Here is a 24,488-nt window from a genome sequence, read left to right on the forward strand (position 1 = left end):
TTCAGCATTGTGCTTGTCTGACTTTTCTCTATTGATTCAAATCAACATTTTTCTGAGGTGGACTTGACCTTTAATGCAAAAGTTTTGCCAACCCTACATGATGGTTGTCAGGTATATTCATCTAGGGTGCTACATAACTTTTGTGAAGCACTAGCTGTTGAGTCAGGCAAGTAAATTTCACCACTGTGCAAAGTATTACTATGTGTATATCAAATGTACATTTCTATTTTACCTCAAAAGCATAATAATTAAGGTCAAAAGCCTATTTGCGTAATTTGACATGAAAATTGTGACTTTTTCTTAAAAGTTGGCAACTCTGAGTAATGCATAACTTGTAAACAAGACATGCCATCCAGTACACATTCTTAATTAAGCAATATCATCATTTGTATGCCTTTTATTAGAAATGCATTGAGCCCTAATACTCCACAAACTCCTCGTCTGATTCGTCTTCATAGAGGAGATCCGACAACGACTGAGTATTGACCATGAAGAAATCACGGCAGGCAGGGGAACAAGAGATAAAGATGAAAGGGACCTGCTTGACCCCGTAGGCCCGGCGACAAGGTCGGATGATGCGCAGCCCTGGGCCATAGAGAGGCCCACCACAGCAGTCACAGGTCGTATAGCTGAGGGGAAAAAGTATCATACAACTCTGTTAGCTAGAGACTAGTGATAAAGACCCCACTTTCCTGTTTTCATTTCCATGTTCTTTGTCGACAAAACATATGATTAAGCAAGAGGAAATAGTGAAAACTTTAAAAAATATCAGATTCCATGCAGCTCTGAAAAGCCCGGGGGACCACTTACATTGAAGAGTGGATACCATGCGCGACAAAAAAAAAACATGTAAAAAGTATGTCTTTTTCAAGATAGGGCACGTTGCGTACATAACGTAATAAGGGTGTCAAAAATACTTCGCTAGGCTAGCATGTGTTTAGGGTCAAATTTGCGAGGGTATAAAACATTAAAACTAAAATGTTTTAGAAAGGATGTACTTTTTGCCCAAAGAGTCAACACTATACGTGTTTAGAGTATGATTTGTGTGAGATGTGGGAGGTGGTGCTAAACCCAATGATATCTATGACTGACGTCCGTGACATAATAAAAATATCGCTGTACTTGTTTAGGGGGTCGATTCAGGGAAATTTTGCCAAGAGTATTGATGCCAATACTTGTTAAGGGGTGCATATTCAAAATTTTGAAAATATGTGTTTAGGGTGCTTTTCGAGACCCCATGGTCACGCATGGTACCCACTCATCAATGGAAGTGGGTGAAAAGGAGACATTTCAATGATTAGAGCATCTTTCGTTCACTTCATTTGTAAGGCCCCCATTCCACAGAGGGGAGAACTTTGAAGGACCTTTCAAAGACCAACAATTGGCAAGGTCTTACAGCAGTCTCCAAGATCGATGAAATTTGTCATCTCTGTGGAATGAGTCAGAAAGACCCGTCAAAGGACTCTGTACGACAGCACTCATGTCTATTTGTCATTTTCATAACGCTACATGTATTTTATTTTTGTTTTGGATGCTATTCAGAGTCATATTAGCAGTTGATTACTCTTATGTCCAAGTTTCATGAATCAGATCCATTAACTTTCAAAGTTATGATGGTAATTCAACAGATACCCCCAACTTGGCCAAAGTTCATTGAACCTAAGTGACCTTTTACCTTGGTCATGTGACCTGAAACTCATGCAGGATGTTCAGTGATACTTGATTACCCTTATGTCCAAGCTTCATGAACTATTCGCGTATACTTTCTAAGTTATAATGCCATTTCAAAAACTTAACCTTCCGTTAAGATTTGGTGTTGACGCCGCCGACATCGCCGTCAGAAAAGTGACGCCTATAGTCTCACTCTGCTATGCAGGTGAGACAAAAAAAACTACAAATTTTCATGGAAATTAAAGAGAACTTTACCTGTTTAGGTAGACCATGAGTGAATCATGTAGTCCCTCTACACAGTCCAGACCCTCTTGTTTACAAACCAGGGCTGACATGTCAGATAACCTCTGTCAATCAAAATGAGAACATACAAAGTTATAATCAAAATCCTGATTCACCAAACTTAATTAGGTAGTAGGTCTTCATTCTATAAAACATAATATATTGAAGATAAATTCCAGTATTGGTAATGATCTCAAAATGAATTTTTACAGAATCTAATATAATGACCACCCAAGTGTCTGTTTGTATGAATAAAAAATATGTGCCAAAGGATTCGGGAAGAAATTGTGTAATTGCTGAGAAATAAGCAAAATGAGCGCGGATTCGGTCACTTCCGTCGGGTCTTTATTCCAGCAATAATAATACACTGTCCCACGTGTGCCTATCTGTGTTGGTGATCTTCAGTGTGAACATTTTTCAGCGTAGATTTCAAGATTTCACAAAGTTCAGTTAATGTGACTGTACCAGATCTAGATCCTCGATGATATACTGACAATTAAGCCTGGTTTTACAGACTTTCTCATGAAATCAGTGTGTACTGCAACTACTAGAATTTCTCTTTAATAATTATCACTTATTCATTTCTAATCCTTTATCAGGTTAGACCATGAGCAATAAATAATGTTCCTTCTTAGGTAACTTGAATAATGATGCATTCAATTTATATGAATTATGTTTAGATACAGGAATTACTGTGATTCAGGCTTTCCACAAAGGGAATAAAATAAATCAAATTGCAACAGTTTAAAAAAACAACAACAAAAAACAAACAAAATCATTTCATGAAAGTTGTCAGCTATGTCAATTTCAGTGAAATCCTTTTTTTTTTTTTATATCGGGCGACAAGCACTGGGACCAGTTTCATGAAGAGTTAGGACTATGGTCACATGGCTCATCAGCCAAACACCATTCAGGGTCCCATTTTACAAAGAATTATGATTGATCCAATCAACATAACTCTATGGAAATCCATCAGTGTCATAACTTTTTATACAGGAAATTGCAAAATGTCCTTTGTAAACAAAGGAGAACACACTAAATTGTCATGAAATCAATGAATTTGTGGATATTCATTCATATCAAGAAAAGTTTTTGAACATACATGCATGGGGCCAGGTTTCCTCAACAGCAAATTGATCATAATTAAAGTATTTATGAATCAGGACCCATGTCTCTGACAGTTTCTATGGTAATTATCAGGGATTCACAATTTGTAAGTGCTGAAAACTTCCATGAAATGGCATCAGGATTAAAATGACAAACCTGAGGGTTGTTCTGGGAGTTTTCTCTCCATAGGAGGGGATGCATGAAGTTATTGATGACCCTCAGGTAGCGAAGATCTCTCAGTTTGAGCATCCCGCACGGCAGAGCAGGTAGCTGGTTACCTTCAAGATTTAGCGCTCGTAATCTCCTGATGAAAATAATTATAACCATCATAAAGAACAAATGAAATTCTAAACAACATAATAATGAAATATAATAATTACTTGTTATCAAGCACTTTTTTTAAGTTACAAAGTGCTGTATAAATGACAAAACAAATACAATTGGTAAAAAATTAAATAAAACTACACAAAATGAAATGCTACTTGCAATATATTAAACAAAACATTAAAACAAGATTTAAGCATCTTCTTAAACACATAAATAGAAGGAAATTGTCTAAGTTTATGGGGTAATCTATTCCTATATTTTGGGGCAAACACAGAAAATGACCCATCACCTATTGATCTGAATGTCCGAGGGATGTGAAGATATGTGAGTGTTGTACATTGATTGGCGAACTTTTAGGAGGTCTGCCATTCACTGAGAAAGAGTATGAAAACTATTAATGACTTTGAAGTTTGTTGATAAATACTTAATCTGATGTACAGGTCTGAGGAGTATCTTTTCTGAAATGTAGATTCCATGTTCATTAGTGTTCTGAAGTGTTCTAAATTGGTGACATCTAATGCAATTGAAAATAGTGATTTTTTTTGTAAAACATTAAGTTTCCATTTTACACATGCATTCCAGTAATTACCTTTATATGAACTTGGTGGATACATGCCAAGCACTGCAAAAAGGTTTGACCTACAGGTTTTCATCGGATTTATAGTTTGGTTAATTAAATTTTAACAATTTTTCTTTTCATTTTGAAATTCAATATTTAGGGTCTGAAAAACTACATTTCTGGGAAATTTCTGTTATTTTTCTCATTTTCAGTATCAGAGATAACTGTGGACTTGAGTCTAATACAAGTTGATCTAGCAGTTGTCCGAGGAAATTATCACTTATTCTGATAAGCGGGCTTGTGCCCCCCCCTTTTGAGAAGCACAATTAAAATCTTTAATGTAACAAGTGGAATGCCTCTGGCCGTCTCACCTGCATCACGCGGTTCAATATAGCAGCAGTGCTGACTTTGAACACTACTCTAACTCGCACAAGATGTTCAGTGATACATGGTTACTCTTATGTCCACTTTTTATGAACTAGACCAATAAACTTACAGAGATATGATGGTTATTCAACAAAAAAACCCAACATGGCCAAAGTTCATTGACCTTACATGACCTTTGACCTTGATCATGTGACCTGAAACTCGAACAGGATGTTCAGTGATACTTGATTACTCTTATGTACAAGTTTCATGAATCAGATCCATAAACTTTCAAAGTTATGATGGTAATTCAACAGATACACCCTATTCGGCCAAAGTTCATTGACCTTTGACCTTGGTCATGTGACCTGAAACGCGCACAGGATGTTCAGTGATACTTGATTACTCTAATGTCCAAGTTTAATGAACTAGACAAATAAACTTTCAAAGTTATGATGGTAATTCAACAGAAACCCCCGATTCGGCCAAAGTTCATTGACCCTAAATGACCTTTGACCTTAATCATGAGACCTGAAACTTGCACAAAATTTTCAGTGATGCATGATTACTATTATGTCCAAGTTTCATGAATCAGATCCATAAACTTTCAAAGTTATGATGGGAATTCAACAGATATCCCCAATTCGGCCAAAGTTCATTGACCCTAAATGACCTTTGACCTTGGTCATGTGACGTGAAACTCATGCAGGATGTTTAGTGATACTTGATTAAGCTTATGTCCAAGTTTCATGAACTAGGTCCATATATTTTCTAAGTTATGATGACATTTCAAAAACTTAACCTCCGGTTAAGATTTCGATGTTGATTCCTCCAACATGGTCTAAGTTCATTGACCCTAAATGACCTTTGACCTTGGTCATGTGACATGAAACTCTAATAGGATGTTCAGTAATACTTGATTAACCTTATGGCCAAGTTTTATTAACTAGGTCCATATACTTTCTAAGTTATGGCGTCATTTCAAAAACTTAACCTCAGGTTAAGATTTGATGTTGACGACGCCGCCGCCGCCGCCGCCGTCGCCGCCGCCGTCGCCGCCGCCGTCGCCGCCGCCGTCGCCGTCGGAAAAGCGGCGCCTATAGTCTCACTTTGCTTCGCAGGTGAGACAAAAATGATTTTAAAACACAAGTGTGCCCCCCCCCCTTTTTGAAAGCGAAGAGCTTTTTTCTTTTGCTTGTCAAATAATTTTGTAAACTAAGTGTACCAAATTTTGGGTTGAAAACTTCTTATTTATTTTTGCTTGTCAAATTTGTCCTCGGGAAAATGTGCCCTCATGGCGGAAAATCCTGGATCCGCCCCTGCACTAAGCCCCAACACTTTTAACACTATTATATGTAATTTGCTGTTTATGTTCATATGTTTTTTGTCAATTTTAAAATACAATACAGGGAAGTTAAAGAATTCATTGTATAAATTGTTTCTCAGTAGCTTGTCTTTTTTTAAACCAATGTCACATTATAATTTCTTTTTAGCTGGTTCATATAATACATGTTCACATTTGTATTATTACATTAATAATCAATTCTTGCTTGTTAAAAACAACAATGAGATGATTGTTTGCTATGTTTTTAAAACAAACCAAACCAAGTCTAAACGATACAAATCCATGCACCAGAAAATAATTTTCCTAGTATCTCATTGCAATTTACTCCACATTTTGTTTTATGTCTGCTACACAAACATGTCTTTGGTGTGGCAATTTTTTACACAAGACTGAAAAGAACATAGTTGAAAGCTTTTTATCTTAAACCAGACATCCAATCACATTTGAGAAGAAAATTAGAGCCCCGTCTTACAAAGAGTTATGATTGATCCAATCAGTCGTAACTCTATGGAAATCCATCAGAGTCATAATTTTTTCTACAGGAAATTTGCAGTGTCCTTGGTAAACAAAGAGAAGCACGGTGAATTTTCAAGAAAACATGGAATGCATGAATATAAATCGTAGTTAGAAAATAGTTTGAACAACTATGCATAATAGATGTTGATGTGTCTGGCCATCGATAGTTGTGATTGATCAGATCAATCACAATTCTTTGTAAGACGGGGCCCAGGGATTCAATTAAAAAACATACAGAAAAAAGTGATTCAATCATTAGTGCATCATTCATACTAATTATAGGAATTTTGTATTCCTCGGTAATTAAATTAATTTGTAAAAAAAAAATCTTTCCATTAATTGGTCCAATAGACAATTTTCATTTATCTCTCGGCCATTACTTACTTGAGATGTCTCATTTCATTTGGCAAGAATGTAAGCTTATTGTAGGACAAATCTAGGTACTTCAGAGGCAGTGTGAAAAGGCTGCAGACAAGAAGGAAAGAAGAATCTTAATTATTTCAATACACTTCAACTTATGCACACTTCGAAAATTTAAAAATGAGAGTGAAAATTAATTGAACCAAAAGCTCCCAGTTTGAACTTTTTGAAGAGTAATTTTTTATATTTTCATCATGTTGCAAAGTAAAAGTGTCATCATATTCAGGAACAACACACACACACACTGAAAATGGTTTCATATTTTTCAGCACATTTTTCAATTACAAATCATATTCCATGTGTAATTGTCAGGATTAAGATAAAATGCGAAAATATATCTCTGTCGGTTAAATTGCCGTGTAATTTTTCTTCCCTGATACTTACGTGGGAGGTAATTCCGATAGTATACAGAAGGACAGGACCAATGTTCTTAATTTGGTGAGCTGACCGATCTCATAGGGAATCTCTCGGATTGGGTTATTCCTCAGCTTCAGTATCTGAAGATTCTCAATGTCAAAGACTATCATCGGTATGGACTGCAAAGAAAGGAGAAGAAAACGGAAAGTTAGGTCCTGCAAAAAAATACAAAATATTAATATAAATTAAAAGTATACATTCTACTGTGCTATTTAGGATTCCTAAAATTTTTTTATTAATCAAATAGATGTGTTTTGAGCTTTGATTTAAAGTTTTTTATGGATGGTGCTTTCCTAACTTCCAGGGGTAAGCTATTCTAAAGCTTGGGGGCTGCACAAGCAAATGCTCGATCACCTAGCGTTGCTTTTGCCTTGAAGTATTGGATCTGTAAAAGCAGAGGATGCCCCGTTGAACTGCGAAAATTAAGACCATGATTACTGGTTTTATACCTCAATAATTCTGTAATGTAGCCAGGAGCTTGACCAAGAAGTGCTTTGTACACAATTAGTAAGATTTTGAATGCTATTCATTGCCGTATTGGCAACCAATGTAGGTTTCTTAGTATTGGTGTGATGCGTGTATATGACGTACAATCAAATATAAGCCTTGCACAGGTGTTTTGCATCCTCTGCAATTTCAATAATTGAGAGTCGGGGACAAAGCTGAGAGATCAATTATACAATTGATATGTGTGATTGATAGCACACAGCTCTAGCATCTAACCTTGAAATACATCCTCTAAAACATATCCCTTATCAACTATGGAAGCATCTAAATAGATTTGTGTGGGAGTGCCGTGGTCTATTAGTTCTGACTCTCATCTTTCAACCAGTGGGTCATAGGTTTGGGTCCCAGCCAAGGCATGTTTTACTTCAAGAAGAAATTCACCCACAATGCTCTGCACTCGACCCAGATGGGTATCAGGCAAAATTAATTCCTTAAATGCACAGCACTAAATACATACAAATACAATAATATAAGTGGTTTCATATCTAATGAAGATAATTACCTGAAACTAGGGAAAAGTATTTTGATTGACTACTAAAAGGCCTCTCATGAAATGATTGAACATATACAGATAATAAAACAAATTTAGAGAATCTAGTGAAAAATGCTTTAAACCAACTTTTTCAAAAATTCTAATAAGACGGGGGGTGGCTGATACTGCCCCCCTCAACATTTTTTAAGATAAATCCGCAGCGCAAATTTTTTTGACCGCATGGCTTGCTGACTTTACTTTCAAGTCTTGCGCAACTTTTGAGACACCCAGGAATGCGGTTCCAAAGTTACCCAACAAGTGCATGCAGACCCCAAATTGCTCAAAAACGTAAATTCATGTACAAATCCAATGCAAATAGTGTTTTTAGCCAAAATCATTATATTTCCTTTTACTAATCAAAACAAATCCAATGCAAATAGTGTTTTAGCCAAAATCATTATATTTTCTTTTATAAAACGGGTTCAAGGATGTAGCCAATGGTGAGTGCGTATTCAAGTCACGTGTTCATGCTTTAATTATGCGCAACCTTCCAGTCGTGCATTTTTCGTGCAGCACTGTGCATTTTTTGTGCAACACCGTGCAATTTTTGTGCAGCATTAGTTCCAGTAGCGCGTAAAAACTGATACGCGTTCAGTAAAAGAGGCTGGCTAGGATTTTGATGCGCTTACTTAGGCGCGCATAGTAGATACGCCTGTGATGTCATAATTGACAGTCTTGTGGTCTCTTCGTCTGTGCGATCGTACACAAGTTGGAGGGATTTGAACAAGATTTCCATGAAAAAATCATTTTGCCGACCCGTTTTATAAAACAATTAATGCACATTTTAAGATTTGTGATGTTAGTGCCGATGCGAGCAACTCTCGGGCATTCACAATATTATGCAAAAGCACTCGGCGCAAGCGCCTCTTGCTTTCGCATAATTGTAAATACCCTCGAGTGTGCTGCATCGTCATAACACACTCATAAATGTGCATTAATTGTATATTACTAATCAAAACAGCCTGCTTATGGTATAAAAATAGTCCCTGACAATTTCCATTGAAAAAACATTAAAAAACAAAAAGTAAAAAAAAGAAATACATAGGAAATTCATATACATGTAAACATAGAATAGGCCTACATAAAAAAATAAATGTGGTATTGAAAAAATTTTCAAGTACATTTGATCAGAATCCTATAGAGTCTGTTAACCTAAAATAAGCATTTCAGGGGCATTTTTTTAGTCAATTAGAGCAAACTTTTGATTTCACGCATAAATTAACATAATTATTTAGCAACAAGCTTTTTCGCAAAATTTGATCTTACCATTTTGTAGATTATGTCATGGGTAACGCACATGCCAATTTCCCTTGCTATTGTGCAATCGATAGCTGAGATCATAGGGGGGAGGGTTAAGCCCCCCCCAAAAAAAAAAATAGCCCAGTCTTTTTAGAAGATGAATAAAAGTTATTTTTCACTTACCTTGAAATCATTGAAAGACAAGTTGAGATACGTCAGAGTTTTCAGGATTGGTTTGAGTTGGGGTAAGGTGGAGATAAAATGCGCCTGAAATAAACATGAGAAAATAAAACTAAAAGGGAAAACATGACAAAAACCTTGTGTCTATACCCGAAACCTGTTTTTGCTTTTCACCACTAAGGGACAACTGAGGTTCAGTAAGCATTGTTGGCTCATCTGCCCGTTGAACCAAGGTCCCATTCCACCCCGGGCAGATGACTAAATCCAGTGCTTTGTGAATAAACGTCTCTCCCATGGTTCAAGGATGCAAGCTATGTTACAATGGACAACACTCCGTTCCTCGGATAGGACATTAAACAGAGGCCCCATGTAGAGGAGAGTCACCAACTTTGCATGTTAAGAACCCACTGCACTCCAAAAGTAGTGATCCACCTGCACAACCCCCCCCCATGTATGCTGGACCGAGCTCCGAGAAAATTGTGAGTAATTTGACATTTTGTTTTGATGAGCAATATGTTTCGTAACTTTTTATGCATTGATATGTGAAGTAATGTAGGAATTTATGTCATAAAATGCATGTATCTTAGGTGCGGTCATGAGAGTCGAGTTAGTGAATAATTTTCTCGCGGAAATGGTTTTGCGTAGCCCCATAAGTGCATTTCTGTGTTGGTCTTTCGCGAGCTCTGTGACACTGCCTAACAGAGCTCCGTTACTGACCCGTCAGACGATTATTATACACTGCTCCTTCATTTTGTTGAGGGGCCACCGCCTCCCGAATCGAGCATTAAACTGCTCCTCAACCTCATTCCATGCTGCATTTTTCGCCTCATTGGCCTTGTGATGAGTTTCTCTATTGCAAATCTCTTCTTGTCTGTCAGCGATTAATTCAAGTAAATAATTAATTTCCGCCTTTTGCCACTTCAAGGCCATTGTTAATTAGACCTAGGTGCAGCCAGCTGATGATGTGTTCTATTTTGTGTGTGTACAGTGTGTGTGTGTGTAAAGATACACAACAACCAATGCCAGCAAACATAATTCTTTGGAGATGGGGGGGGGGTCTGTACCAGCAAACATGTATTTTAGAATAATGTATTTTTGGTTTATTGTGTATATGCTGCTGATGTTTATTTTTTTATGACACTGAGCATGCTCAGTGCAGTCTCAAAAAAGGGGAAATCCCTAGATTTGATTCAAAATCCATGGTTGAATCCGCGGATTCAGTTGAGTCCACGGTTGAATCCATGGACTCAACCGTGGGTCTGGTGGAATCCGCGGATTTTTTAGTCCACTGTTGGTGAATCACAAACTGCAGAATCCGCGGATTTTCCAGAATCCATGGACTAAAAAATCCGCGGATTCTAGAATCCGCGGATGTTGCAGAGACCACCTTTGTGAATTCGGGCCATAATCTCTCATTGGAAGCTGCGGGGTGCTAACCACTCTTTTAATGAGGGGGTGGGGTACAGTAAACTGAATTTAAACATTTTAAGTCATTGCTTGCCTTGAGGCTAAATATACGTATAACATTTCATTCCCCTGATAGAGTTAAACCTCCCCAAAGGATTATATTATGCCCAATGAGCCCAGTGCTGACGGAAAATATAGCTTTGTACTGGAGATGAAATGTGTGAAAAGGGAATCACCTATAAACCTATACCACATAAAAGAAGAGGCTTTAAAGCTTTACAATGTAAGGTCGTTTGTCTATTCTTTTTGTGATTAAGTAATGTTAAATGAACTATAATTCTTGGTTTTGATTGTTTTGTGGGAGGCACTGTATAAAAGGGCTCTGGAAGGACGTCTTTATCTCATTCCCTGTGACATTCGAAGCCCATATTTCTGGGCCCCGTCTTACAAAGAGTTGTGACTGATCCGATCAATCGCAACTATGGATGGCCAGCAGCGTCAACATGTATTATGTATGTTCGTTCAAAATATTTTCTAGCTATGATGTATATTCACGCATTAATTGTTTTCTTTAAAAATTCACTGTGCTTCTCTTTGTTTACAAAGGACATTGTGCAAAGTTCCTGTAGAAAAATTTATGACAACGATGGATTTCCATAGAGTTACGGTTGATTGGATCAATCGTAACTCTTTGTAAGACCGCGCCCTGTAGAAAATCTTGTTGCAGACCCCAAATCTTACCTTCAAACTGAGTGCTAGTCCTCCGTTGACGAGACATTCTAGGAGAGCAAGCTCCGATGGATTGATCTGGGTTTCAGAATCACTTCCATCTAAATGGAGGATAAAAAGAAAAGATTAAATACAAATATATTGCTTTCAAGATATATATATATATATATATTTTTTTATTAATCTGGACATTTTAAAATTGTCATCAGCCGAGAAATGGCAGTGTGACAAAGCTATACTCTATGAGGCCCCTGTTGCACAAAACCTATATCAATAACAGATGTTCAAAGTTCAATGATAAAATTGTTCCTTGCCAATCAGTAAGTATCTTTCTTGAAGCCTATTTTGATGGATGGTAACTGCACACTGACGATAAATTTTATGACACAGGACAATATTTCTTTCCTGGATAAAGAGGTAAATTACTATTTTTAGATATGATTGATATGTGACATTGGTAAACAAGATATCATCATCACCATTATCACTACCAACAACAACATCAGTCATCATCACTATGATCACCACCATCATTGCTATCAACAACATCACCACTATCATCATCACCACCATCACCACCACCACCACCATCATCATCATCATCATCATCATCATCATCATCATCATCATCATCATCATCATAATCATCATCATCATCATCATCATCATCATTCATCATCATCATCTTCATCGTCATCACTGTTATTATCGTCATATCACAAAATCATTATTTTATCACAGTGATAAAAAATTATACTGTACTCACCAAAGGGTTCATTAGATCTCCGAGATCCTTGAAAATATTTTGAAACCGGAGCACTGAATAATGATGAATCCTTGTCTCTGGAATATTGAAAATAAAAGCAGTTTAAAATACTTCGATAACAATGACTGCACAGGTATTTATTCTCCTCTTCATAAGAAACATATACAATGTAAGTGTCAAGTCATAATAAAATTCAAATAGAAAAAGCAACAAAAGTGATGATTAACAAAATAAGATAAATCATGAATAAATGTTGAATGAGGTGTCAGCAAAATAACAAAAAGATTAAAGAAAGCTGATCCTAAAATTAAATACATAATGGTTTGGGGTGGGTTAAAAGGGAGATCCAAGAACAACTACATGTATTAATATGTTATGAAATGCAATTTATTTGACAGATTTACATGTACATGTAGTAATGATAAACATGATTATGGACAATTTCTCTTTCCGTTGATGTACAAGAACTAGTGCCCTCACTAAAAAGGTTTCTAAATCAGATTTTTTTTTAAATCACAATCATCTTGGAGACTGAAATTAAAAACACATAAATATGGCTAGCAGAATACATTTCACATGTTTTCTGACATAAATCCATTGAAAATTTAAAAGAGAAAAAAAATATATATTTTGTCATCTTTTCTTAGGACAGCGACTAAATTTTTTTCCAACAGGAGTTAAATCCAAAAATGTTCATAAATATTGTAAAATTCTGCTGTTTTCAGCAAAATATGCACTGATGGTGTAAACTTGTATCCACAACATGTACCTAAAAATATGAATGCATAACTTTCTGTAAAGTAAGAAAATTAACCAATTGTAAATAACCGCATAGTGGATTTAGCTCCTTTTGAAACAAAACTCAAATTTACAATCTATTTCTACCAACCTTTCCAAGTCCAACAAAGTTTCAAATGCAATGTGTTGCATTTGATTCCTACATGTACATCAAAGATACATATATTTGTGCTTAAAAAAAAATTAATTTTGGTCAAAAGTGGATTTAGCTCCTTTTGGAATAAAGCTCTTCATATAATAAAATGATTATACCAATATAAATGTTACATAATGTTGAAAATGATGTATCAATCAATCAATCTCCATCACAATTACGACCACTTTTCAGTGGCAAAATTTGCTACAAAGAGGAGCTTGGATTTTGAACGAAGGGTGTACCTTTTGATTGGAGGCAATGACTTCCCGTCGACACTCATTGACCCTGGAGACCCCGGTGTCCTCTTGGACTTTGTGGTGCTGTGAAGCTGACTCTGGACATCTTCTAACATCAGGTGTCTCATCTGATCTTCAATGGCGCATGCCATCTCTAGAAGGATCTGATGCTGAGGCACTCGGTTCTCAAAGGTCGGGATATCTTCACCTATAAAGGAGTTAAATATAATGAAAATCTCAAATCTCCAATCGGGGAGGCTAGAAGTCGGGGCTGCTCGCTTGGCGAGGTTGGCTCCTAGCTGACCAGCCTCCCTTTGGGGATGACAAACCCTTGCTTGCATCCATACGGACTGTGACGGGGGAGCCCTGTTTTAGTCCGAAGAGCAAGTGGCTTTGGCCCCTGGCTCTATTTGGCTTGGGTTGAGTGCCCATTCCATCTTATTACTTCTGTCACATTATTAATTATGGTTTTATTTGGCAGTCACTGGCCACTTTTCTTCAGTTCATGATGGCAAAATCAGGCCCAAAGAACAATGAAAAAAAAAAGAAAAAAGAATCTGCTCTGTATTCCGAGGTCCAGTTCAAAGTCAAAGACCAACAAAACAATCATTGAGTTGAATAAAAAGATAACAAATCAAATCAGCATCTAGTGCAAAAAAATTTCATCGAAATCAGATATAAAATAAGAAAATTATGACATTTTAAAATCAATTGTTTACAAAACAGTTATAGTCAATGATGTCACTCACTTCTTCTTTTATATTTTATTGTATGAATTGACAAAATAAAGAGATATACTGCAGATCTATCTCCAATAATCAATGATTCCTAAACTTTTAAAAAGAAACAGAAGTTATCAAATACAGTATCTGAAAAAGGTCACAAATAATCAAGGTTTGTACCTTACAGTAAACATGCCCTTATAAATTAATGAAACTTTAATGTTAATCTTTGGATTGTATCAATTTTTTTCAGTCTGTAATTAATTTGAGCATGAAAGATATCTAATTTAATCTTCTATGCCATCTAAAACTAAAATCACTCAGCAATTCTGACATTTAATGGATGGAAAAGTGGTAGCGAATTTCAAATAATAAGTTTACAATACTAAAATATTCTTGTCATTTATTAACTACTATGGAAGAGTCCTTTACTTTGTACTTTACTTCAAACATTAACAATTGACATGAATCTTCAATATCACATTATCCTTACCTTTAAGTGTCACAGTGTTCACTTTCTCTTGTCTCTTCTCTTTTGTGAATGACCCAAAAAGTGTTGTCATCTTCTTAAAGTTTTGTTTTGAGAAGACAATATTCTTCACTCTATCCCTGGGTAAGGCATAGACTCTTGACAGATCATAACAGAAGTCATTGAGAGTGAACTCTGGTATCTCAAAGAACCTCGGGTCATCGACATCTGCATAGAGGAGTTCTGGACGAATTTCTGATGGTTGCTTCGATTGCCGAAGCGGAAACGGATCAGGCCCGCGAGGTTTGTACGGTTTGACAAGAGAGTCCGATTCAAGCGTCCTTCCTTGCGCGTTTCCTTTGTTCATGTTATAACGGGATTCAATGATGAACTTCCAATCTGGAGGTTCATCGATGGACTGGAAGGACGGGCTCTCGTTGGAGCGTACCATCTCCTTGGCCCGTGGTGTGTTCTGCGGTGCGTACACATCCTCGTTAAGATCGGATGCCACGGACTGGGCATCGCTTGGCAGTGATGGAGCTAGAAGTTGGTGGTGCTCACTGAATTCTTGACTGAGCTCCAGGAAAGATGGAATACTCTGACTCTGGAATGGCTGGAACGATGGTGCTCCAATCTTCGGTTTCTCTGGAAGAACAGGCTTGGGTGGAATTGGTGGAGCGATTGGCCTTCGCAGAAGAACTTGAACGGGTTTAGAAGAATTTTTCTATTGCAAAGAGGAAAAAATTAAATATCAATTACCCACTATTAAAATTATTTTCTTCTGTTAATGATTAACAGAAGGAAAACGAACAAGACAGAATTTTTCCTTTTATTTGATGGTCCAGTTTGTGCCTCGATGTCAGGATTTCTGTGTTACGATCGACCTTCATATAATTGAGGTAAGTGCATAATTTATTTTTTCCATTTTATCTGGAGTGCTATTGCGACCCCAATCTACCCCATTTTGGAGAGTATATGTCTGCCTAGTTTTCCATGGACGAGTCCTAGGCTGGTGCGCAGACAATATGCCCCCATACTCCATAGCCATAGGGCCCATACCCGATGTGACATTAGACCAAAGCTTCGGTCTCTGGTTGTTATGCTGAACTCCGTTGGCTCAACTCACCAAATACAGAGACCGAAGTTTCAACTTCAGTTTCAACTAGTTTGATCTGTGCAGGGACTCAATGGCCATTCGTTTATGTATTAAGTTCAGATAAAACAGGGAAGTGAAGTTGTGCGACAGCTGTATCAAGTCACTGTTTTTTCCCCTTTTATTTTTTCCTGTTTTCGTGCATTTCAGGCCAAAAGCAAAACAGAATATTTATTTTGGTACAGTTCTTTTATGAAATGAAGACAAAAATCGATGAGCCCCGTCGCGGGGATTTTTCATTAACCCCCTAATGGTGGCTGCATGATAGTGAGCTGTCTGTGAACAAGGAGAAATTTAAAATAAAAATGTTATTAACTCCTCGAAACAGATAGCTGCCAGCTGTGACATACATGTACATGTAAGCCTAGCCCTAACTTAGTCATCAATAATAACATATTAGAATATGGCCTCACTAATTTTCATGTTCTTTCAGGTTTTTGGATAATTTTCATTTATTAATATTATTTATAAAAAATTAAGAGTTGGCATTGCTGTTGCGTTCGCGAGGTTTGTCTGTTAAACGAACCTACCATTAGAGTAACCCAGGGAGCTCTCCTTCTACCCCGTCTGGATCGGCCATTTTTGTTATGAATCGTAACAAAATGGCCAATCGAGACTGGGGTAGGAGAGAACTTTTCGTTTCTTGAGGTTCCTGTTTGTGCCCAGATGTCAGGAAACTGCCACTCGTTAGGCCTTCATCCATATAATCATGGTAAGTGCATAATTTCTATTTTCACAATTCATTTGGAGAACTATTTAGACCATAAATCACGCTAGTCCCGTGAGTATGGTCAAATACACGGTAAGCCCCTGGGCTCCCGCCCGCATAGCATAGCGGGCGGGAGCCCAGGGCCTTACATGTAAGGCATACTCACCTAACAAGCATGAAGTATGGTCAAAATAATTCTCTGAATAAATAGTTAAAACAGAAATCAAGCACTTACCACGATTATATGGATGAAGGTCTAACGAGTGGCAGTTACCTGACATCTGGGCACAAACTGGAACCTCAAAAAAACGAAAAGTTCTCTCCTTCTACCCGAGTCTCGATCGGCCATTTTGTAACTATTCATAACAAAAATGGCCGATCAAGACGGGAGTAGGAGAGAACTTTTCGTTTTTTTAGGTTCCAGTTTGTGCCCAGATGTAGGTATGTGCGAATACGGGGCATCGCGAGCGCTGGTTTTGGTGGCACGGTTTTCGCGCGGGTTTTGCTGCAAGTGGCATCGCCTCTGTCTGGGCGGCTCATCGAAAATGGGGTTTAATGCGCATGCGCACATATTAGATGCAATCTCGTGCCTTTTAACAGACAGTTGAAGATGTGCACTTTCTGTACATATAAGTTTCAATGTGGATACTCGCCTGTAAAGTGTGGATATCGGAGCTTGAAAGTTCATCAAATTTTTGGACGCGTAAATGTTCGAAATTTTTTGATGGTAAGTAGAAGAACTTTCCAATTAGGTATCAGAATTGACTTTAAATATATTCAAATTGCCAAAAAATCTAAAATGATACCATTCTGACATGCCGCAGTCCAGATATAAGAGGTGCCAGCTACCCTTATCACAGCCGGTCTCTCGGCAGTTGAGCTACCGGTACCCGATGCGGAGGGCTTGGTGAAGGCAGCGGTCGATAGTGAGTCGTTCATGCTGGATTGAACTGGATCTGTATTGTTTTCACTTGATAATATTGTGCCATACCATAGATTATTATGCTGATATTGATTAAAATATTTGTCACAAAAACATTCTTTCCTCCCAAGGTTATAGAGTCGAGATGTTTGATTGTTCAATGATGTTTCATCAATTGGAAACTGGATTCTTTTGGAAGTGGAATATCAATGTTGACTTATTAAATTAAAATGCAAAATCTATAGTGTTTCTTTTTATTTTGTAGAAAAAAATATATTTTGAAACTTTTCAAACATGTTTCATTATTTTAAGACTGGATTTGATTTTGAAAGGGGAATATCATAAATGTTGACTTCTAATTAAAATGCAAAAATTATGTTTATTTAAAAAAAAATTAGTTTATTTTTTATATATATATTTTTTAGTTTCTTTTTAACGTTTTGTAATATTGTTTATTTTTTCATTTTTTTTGTCATGTTTCATTATTTGGAGACTGGATTTGTTTTTGAAAGGAGAATATCTTAAATGTTGATTTTTCTATTAAAATGCACAAACTATATGTTTGTTTTTTTTGTAACATTTTTCACTCTTGTAAGAAAATACATAAAAACTCAGAGGAAATAATATTTCATTTCCAGATGGGTCTAAGTCTTGTATTTATGTTTTTTATAATTAATTTTACTATTTACTTTTCTTTTTTTCATTAGGGGTGCAGTTGGGGGTTGTGTTTTGAATTGGAAAATATATGGGAATGGTATAAGTGTTTGTGTCACTTTTGTTTCTCTTGTTTTTAGAGTTTGTTTGGAGCTTTGATGTATGTTATGTTGTTGTTTAGAGCTTTGTTATATTTTTTCCTGGTTGTTTTTAGTTTTGCTTTGAAAGAAATAGACCTCTCTTTTCCTTTTCTTTAGGCTTCAACTAATAATTTGAATTTATTTATTTTTCTTTAAAAAAAGAAAGCTCAAACAGGGCCTTTGTAATACAATGTATGTATACAAATCTAAGAAATACATTAACAACTGATAGAATATATTAAAACTTAATTTTTATCCTTCTTGATACTTGAAATAAATTGCATACAATTCTACATACATATTTTACACTCAGCTACTCATTCCTCCTAAAAATATGTAATCAGATGTCCATTGTCTCTAAAATCAAAAGCTACATATTATACATGTAAACAAATTGTTAAAACAATAGAATACATAAGGAATTGGTGAAACAATCAAATACATCAGAAAAAAGCACACATATTTTTATTTGGTCATACAAAATACAAAAGAATTTTTTTTATACGTAAAAAAGTACCCCCGTACATACACATATACAAAATTACAATACAATGTTGAAAAAGAGCTTGTAATTTATATCAGAAAAACAAAGAAATACATTAGAAATTACAAAAACAATACTTTAGACAAATTCAGTTAGGAAATTATCTACATGATGCTGTTTTGATGCCAACTAAATTATATGAATTATCTATCATGATCACCTTCATTTGGCAAAAAAGAGGGGAGTAATTGTAATTTTGTGCTATTTGCATAATTAATTAAAATTGATATTAGAAGAAATAGGCCTAATAAGAAAAATTACAAGATGAATTGTTACACATCAATTGAACCTTCTCTCACCTTTCCATTGATACCTAAATTACTTCATCGGGCTCAAAAACAAAGAAGTTAGAGCCTGTTGAAGACTTGTGTTCAAAATGGTCACAAAAAAGCGGTTCTGTACTCCATTGACAGTAGAGGCGCACGGCCAATATTGGAGACTGTCTCCAATGTGGGAAATTATCTCCAATATCAGAGACTTTTGTAAAGAATTTGGGTATCCAATTTCAGAGACAGTGTCCAGTTTTGGAGATTAATTTCCTTTATTTACATTTGCGGCAAGAGGATTACCTTGGCGGCAAATAAAAATGTGATAAGCAGATTCCTCGTGAAAAATTACCCCTTTTCACCATCTACTTTTGTTTGATAAGGATTTTTGTTGTCAATCACACACAAAACAAATGGGCTTCTGACCTCAGTGAGACAAAATTTTGGGTGGAAAAAATCATGCTTTTGTTAGTATGGTTACTTTTGTCCATTTGCAAAGGAAGTCTCCAATGTGGGAGATTGTCTCCCCTATTGGAGAGAGTCTCCCATATTGGCCGTGCGCCTCTACTGATTGACTTTACATAAAGACAATGACCACAAATTTGGATGAATATGCGCGACTTAAACTGGAATAACATATATTATTTCTTGATGAAAATTAAAGTTCTTGGTATCATTTGAAAGGTCTTTTTAAGAGCTTTCAACTTAAGTGATACCAAATTTATTCATATTTGATGATTTTCATTTTTTTTTTGTCACATACCTACCAGATGTCAGGAAACTGCCACTCGTAGCTCGTTAGACCTTCATCCATATAATCGTGGTAAGTGCTTGATTTCTGTTTTAACTAGATCTATTTATTCAGGGAATTATTTTGACCATACTTCACGCTTGTCAGGTGAGTATGCCAAATTACACTTACGGTCCTGGGCTCCCGACCGCGCACTCTAGGCGACACCGCAATACTTGTGTTAAGAAACTGGGACTCCACTCACGCGCATTTGGGCCGCCCTAGCTTAGAACTAAGCTTTGTTTCACGAAAAATTGAATATTCTTATAATTCAATAAATGTTACTAATTACATTAGTACTGTTAAATCGGTACTCACCGGTTCTTTTCTTGAATTTTCTGGAAATTTCCCACGCTTCTAACTGCAATTCTGCGATAAATTCTGTCGCCATAGACAGCTACACATGCAACTTTATTTATAAATGGAGCGCCCCTTACGAGAGTCGCTAATGCCGCGGAAAAATTGTTAGGCATTTTGGCCTGTGGTCAAGGCGTTCTTCTGTTCTTTTTTTTTTTATAGGTATGAGATCGAAATCACAGCGACTATTCAACTGTTCCATAATGATTCCGAATGGAGGTGCAACACCCCCCACCCACATGGGCGCAAATCCCAGGGGGACACTTCCCCCTAACCCAAAATAGTAGGGGGCACATTATCAAATGTCCCCCTACTATTTTTGTTCTTTTATATATGATGGAAAGAAATAGGCCTACATCATTTAAATCGAAGTAAATGGACGAGACGACCTTCTTTTGGGGGTGATAAACCTTCTTTTTTTTTGTTAGTTTGTTTTTGTTGTTTTTTTTTGCCTGTTTTCCAGCCCCTGGTCCCCTACCTTAGATTTCCGCCCTTGCCTCCCACTACTCTTGATATTGTTTGCGAATCTGTTTTGTAAATTAAAGGGGAATTTCACCCTGATAAAAAGATGATGAAAATATGAGAAAAATCATTTCAAAATATCGATGAAGGTGTTATTTGACAAAAATGGAGTTGATAGAATTTAGAATGCTTGATTTATTGTGACGTCTATAACGAGCAGTTGTTCTATCCTAAATATAAAATGCCCAAATTTCCCATTTTTAATGGTCCGTAACGACCCACTTTTTTTCTTTTTGATAACAAGTATGAAGTTATCTATTGATATACTAAATGTACCATAAAAATCATTATCATGTATTTCTTGACATTTCATTTACTTTTTACCATAATAATAGCTGCTTGCAAAGGCCTACGCCATCACAAAAAAAAATCTTACCTTTTAAAAAAAATTGGTGGGGGATGGATTTTCCTCGAACGCATACCAATTTTTTATTTTTTTTCTGCTATTTTCATAATAAACTTTAAATGAATTCAACTTTGCACTACTTAATTTTTTCAAAGACAAAATAACAAAATTACATCTCGTCATCATCATCATCACCACTATCATTAGCATCACCATCATCACCACAACCATCATCATCACCAAGATAATTTTCATCATCATCATTGCCATCATCATCTTTCTTTTTTTTTCCTTTATTTTTTCCCCATCCCTTCTTTTTTTTCTTCCAATATTCCTCCTTTTTTTTAGAGCGGCACACCGTCACGCTCCCTCACTGATTATCCGCCTCTATATGCTTGGTGTTGTATAAATTGGCGGATACCTCATAAAATGAAATAAAAGAGAAAATAAGGAAAGGGAAAAAGTAAGAAGAAAAAGAAGATGAGGTGAAGAAAAAAAGAAAGCCAAACAAATGAGACAAAACAATGTCAAAATTTCGTAATAAAGTCTTCTACGTCAGTTTAATAATGTTTTCATTGAAATGAGAACAAAAAAAGAATTGAAACCATAGGCGGCGGAAGCGGGGGGGGGGGGACGTTCCCCCCTAAATTTGTTGTTGACCTTTTTTTTTTTTTTGTCAATTTATTTTCCTACGTCCCCCCCTAAAATGTTTGGGTTGAGAGCCCTTTTTTTTTTGCTTGTCAAAATTTTTTGGGTTGTCCCCTCCTAAAATTTGGGGCTTCCGCTGCCAATGGTTGAAACAATGAGGTAAAAAGGACTACATCATAGTGTAAAGAAATAGAGGGAAGCTCCGAGACAATAAAAAGGTTGAACAAGAAAAAAATATGAAAACACAAAGCTCTCACAACATGAGCATAATAACAAATTGGGAATAAGCGAGGACAAGTAGCTGAGGGACCCCCCCAACTCTCTCTCTCTCTAGTTATCTATCTATCCGACTCGATTATATAAGAGAAGAATTTACTAATCAAAATATTATGAGCAAAAAGCACGAGCTGATATTTTTTATGAATATTCAAAACTGATAGAGAGACGCAATCGAAATATTCGATTGCGACAAAATTGATGATCTGAGAATTTAGTGTTTTTAGGAATTCATTAAAAGCATAAAGTTGATCAACATTAAAATATTTCATGAAAGAAAGCTCAAATCCAGAGGAGGAATATTTTTATGAATTGACTTAAAAAAAACTGTGGTAAGCCCCATTTAATATTTGATTATAAGTCGAATAAAACAGTAAAAGCTGAAAAACGTTCGCGTGATATTTGGCAACCCCCCCCCCAAAAAAAAATAATAAATAAATAAAAAAAAAAAAAAGTTTTTAACTATAATAATGATCGAAGGTAATTTTGTCTCGCGTAGAACTGGACAAATGAAAAAAAGATTGTCACTAAAAAAATGAAGGTAATTTTGACCCACGTAAAATTTGGCGAGCCCCCCCCAAAAAAAAAGGAAAAAGGGTTTTAACAAGCAAAAAAAGGCTAAAAAGAAAAAGAAGAGACAAAAATATGAACGAAATATCCCCATTACAAATAAGGCAGTGTATACAGCCACACGCGTGTGTCTTTACCATCCAGCCACACGCGTGTGGTTATATCCAGAACACCTATCTGTGGATACCGCCACACGCCGCCAGTAATAACAGTAAAACACGTACCGGTATGTAGGTCTGACCGTCTATATCACGATCAAAATAACCTCATTTCTTCATTAAATTCTTACATTCTAAACCCCTTTGATATCCTTAGATCGTTTCAATTTCATTCTCACCGTCTTCTCTCCTTGCTTTTCTTGTCTTGTTACAAACGGTCGTCTGTTTAACAGCAAATTCTCTTTTTCTACTTGTGTCGATTCTGGCTTCCTTCGCGGTGGCAGACCCATACAGCGTTAGCGCAGCGCAGTAGTAGACATACACAGTTCATAATTCGTACCAAACGTAAACCCAAACTGTGTATGTCTGCCACCGCGAAGGAAGCCAGAATCGACACAAGTAGAAAAAGAGAATTTGCTGTTAAACAGACGACCGTTTGTAACAAGACAAGAAAAGCAAGATGAGAATGAAATTGAAACGATCTAAGGATATCAAAGGGGTTTAGAATGTAAGAATTTAATGAAGAAATGAGGTTATTTTGATCGTGATATAGACGGTCAGACCTACATACCCGGTACGTGTTTTACTGTTATTACTGGCGGCGTGTGGCGGTATCCACAGATAGGTGTTCTGGATATAACCACACGCGTGTGGCTGGATGGTAAAGACACACGCGTGTGGCTGTATACACTGCCTGTAAAGAATCCTGTGATCATCATAAGGGAGGGGTCGCATAACTAGTATGAACAACGTATTTAATTCCAAAATATTTACTACAAATCTCAATAGGGGGATTGGGCAGAAATGCTCACTCCCCCCCCCCCCCCCCGATCCGCCACTGATTCCAATCAATAATGACATTTATCTGCAATACTGATACTTTGAAATCAAGATACTGAAGATTGATACGCTTTACATAAATTATGAACGTCTGACAAAAAGATAATCTACCGATCACCTGACCGATCAGCTGACCAGTTCGCGTATCACTTCGGAGTTGATCACTCATCGCAGCTGTGTGGAACGCTCACCGAAAATCAACAAAAAGGGCCTGAAATGTAAGTTTAATAGTAATTCATTTTAATTTCAACTCATTTTTTGAAGTATTTAAAGGCTTCCCACCAAATGAAAGTCATATCGCATAACTCCAATTTGTATTAAGGCGTACATTTACCAAAGTCTTGGGTTTGAAATCAGAACTGAATTGTCTAACCCATAATTTTGGGTAATGTCGCCTATGAGGTCCATACATGTTAATGTTTGGACCTCATTGGTACTAGGAGTGCCGACCGCGTAGCGGGCGGGAGCTCCCTGGCCTGGGTAGTAACCTACATAATATTCAATACATGGGACTTCGGATAGGCCCTACGATGTCTTTCGAGAATAACAAGATGTAAATTGGACGTCAAAAACTCAGTGTGAAACATTTTCTCCCGCTTTGTAGACTTACCGTCATGTTGGACTGGGTTTTAGTTGTCATCGTAATATACCAGTTTCGTAATATTTGACTTCATAGTTCAATTAATGTCATTTCTATTATTCGTTTATGCTCGTCTCCGTGGTTACTCGCTTGAGCTTCGTCGAAATCTCGTTCGAAGCAAGTCGAGCTAGCTGAAATTAGCGATGAGTTTTCTAACGAGCTACAACGCACAATGTAGCTACAATGTACAGCTCGTCGGGATCCATCGTTGGACCGACGTTC

The 24,488-nt window shown here is 36.6% G+C and overlaps 1 protein-coding gene across 1 annotated transcript; it reads right to left on the reverse strand.

The window, feature by feature from the left end:
* LOC121429989 lies at nucleotides 1-24,402 on the reverse strand. Its single transcript, XM_041627259.1, has 11 exons — nucleotides 24,237-24,402; nucleotides 14,756-15,455; nucleotides 13,547-13,748; nucleotides 12,371-12,447; nucleotides 11,617-11,705; nucleotides 9,472-9,555; nucleotides 6,978-7,129; nucleotides 6,558-6,638; nucleotides 3,217-3,364; nucleotides 1,927-2,018; nucleotides 1-629 (listed from the first exon to the last, which is right to left on the reverse strand). Exons 1-11 carry the CDS (start codon nucleotides 24,264-24,266, stop codon nucleotides 419-421), a joined length of 1,866 nt encoding a protein of 621 aa, XP_041483193.1. The 5' UTR covers nucleotides 24,267-24,402; the 3' UTR covers nucleotides 1-418.
* Between the last annotated feature and the right edge of the window lie 86 nt (nucleotides 24,403-24,488).

Source organism: Lytechinus variegatus, chromosome 16 (assembly GCF_018143015.1).
Source record: "Lytechinus variegatus isolate NC3 chromosome 16, Lvar_3.0, whole genome shotgun sequence".
NCBI classification, from domain to species: Eukaryota; Metazoa; Echinodermata; class Echinoidea; order Temnopleuroida; family Toxopneustidae; genus Lytechinus; species Lytechinus variegatus.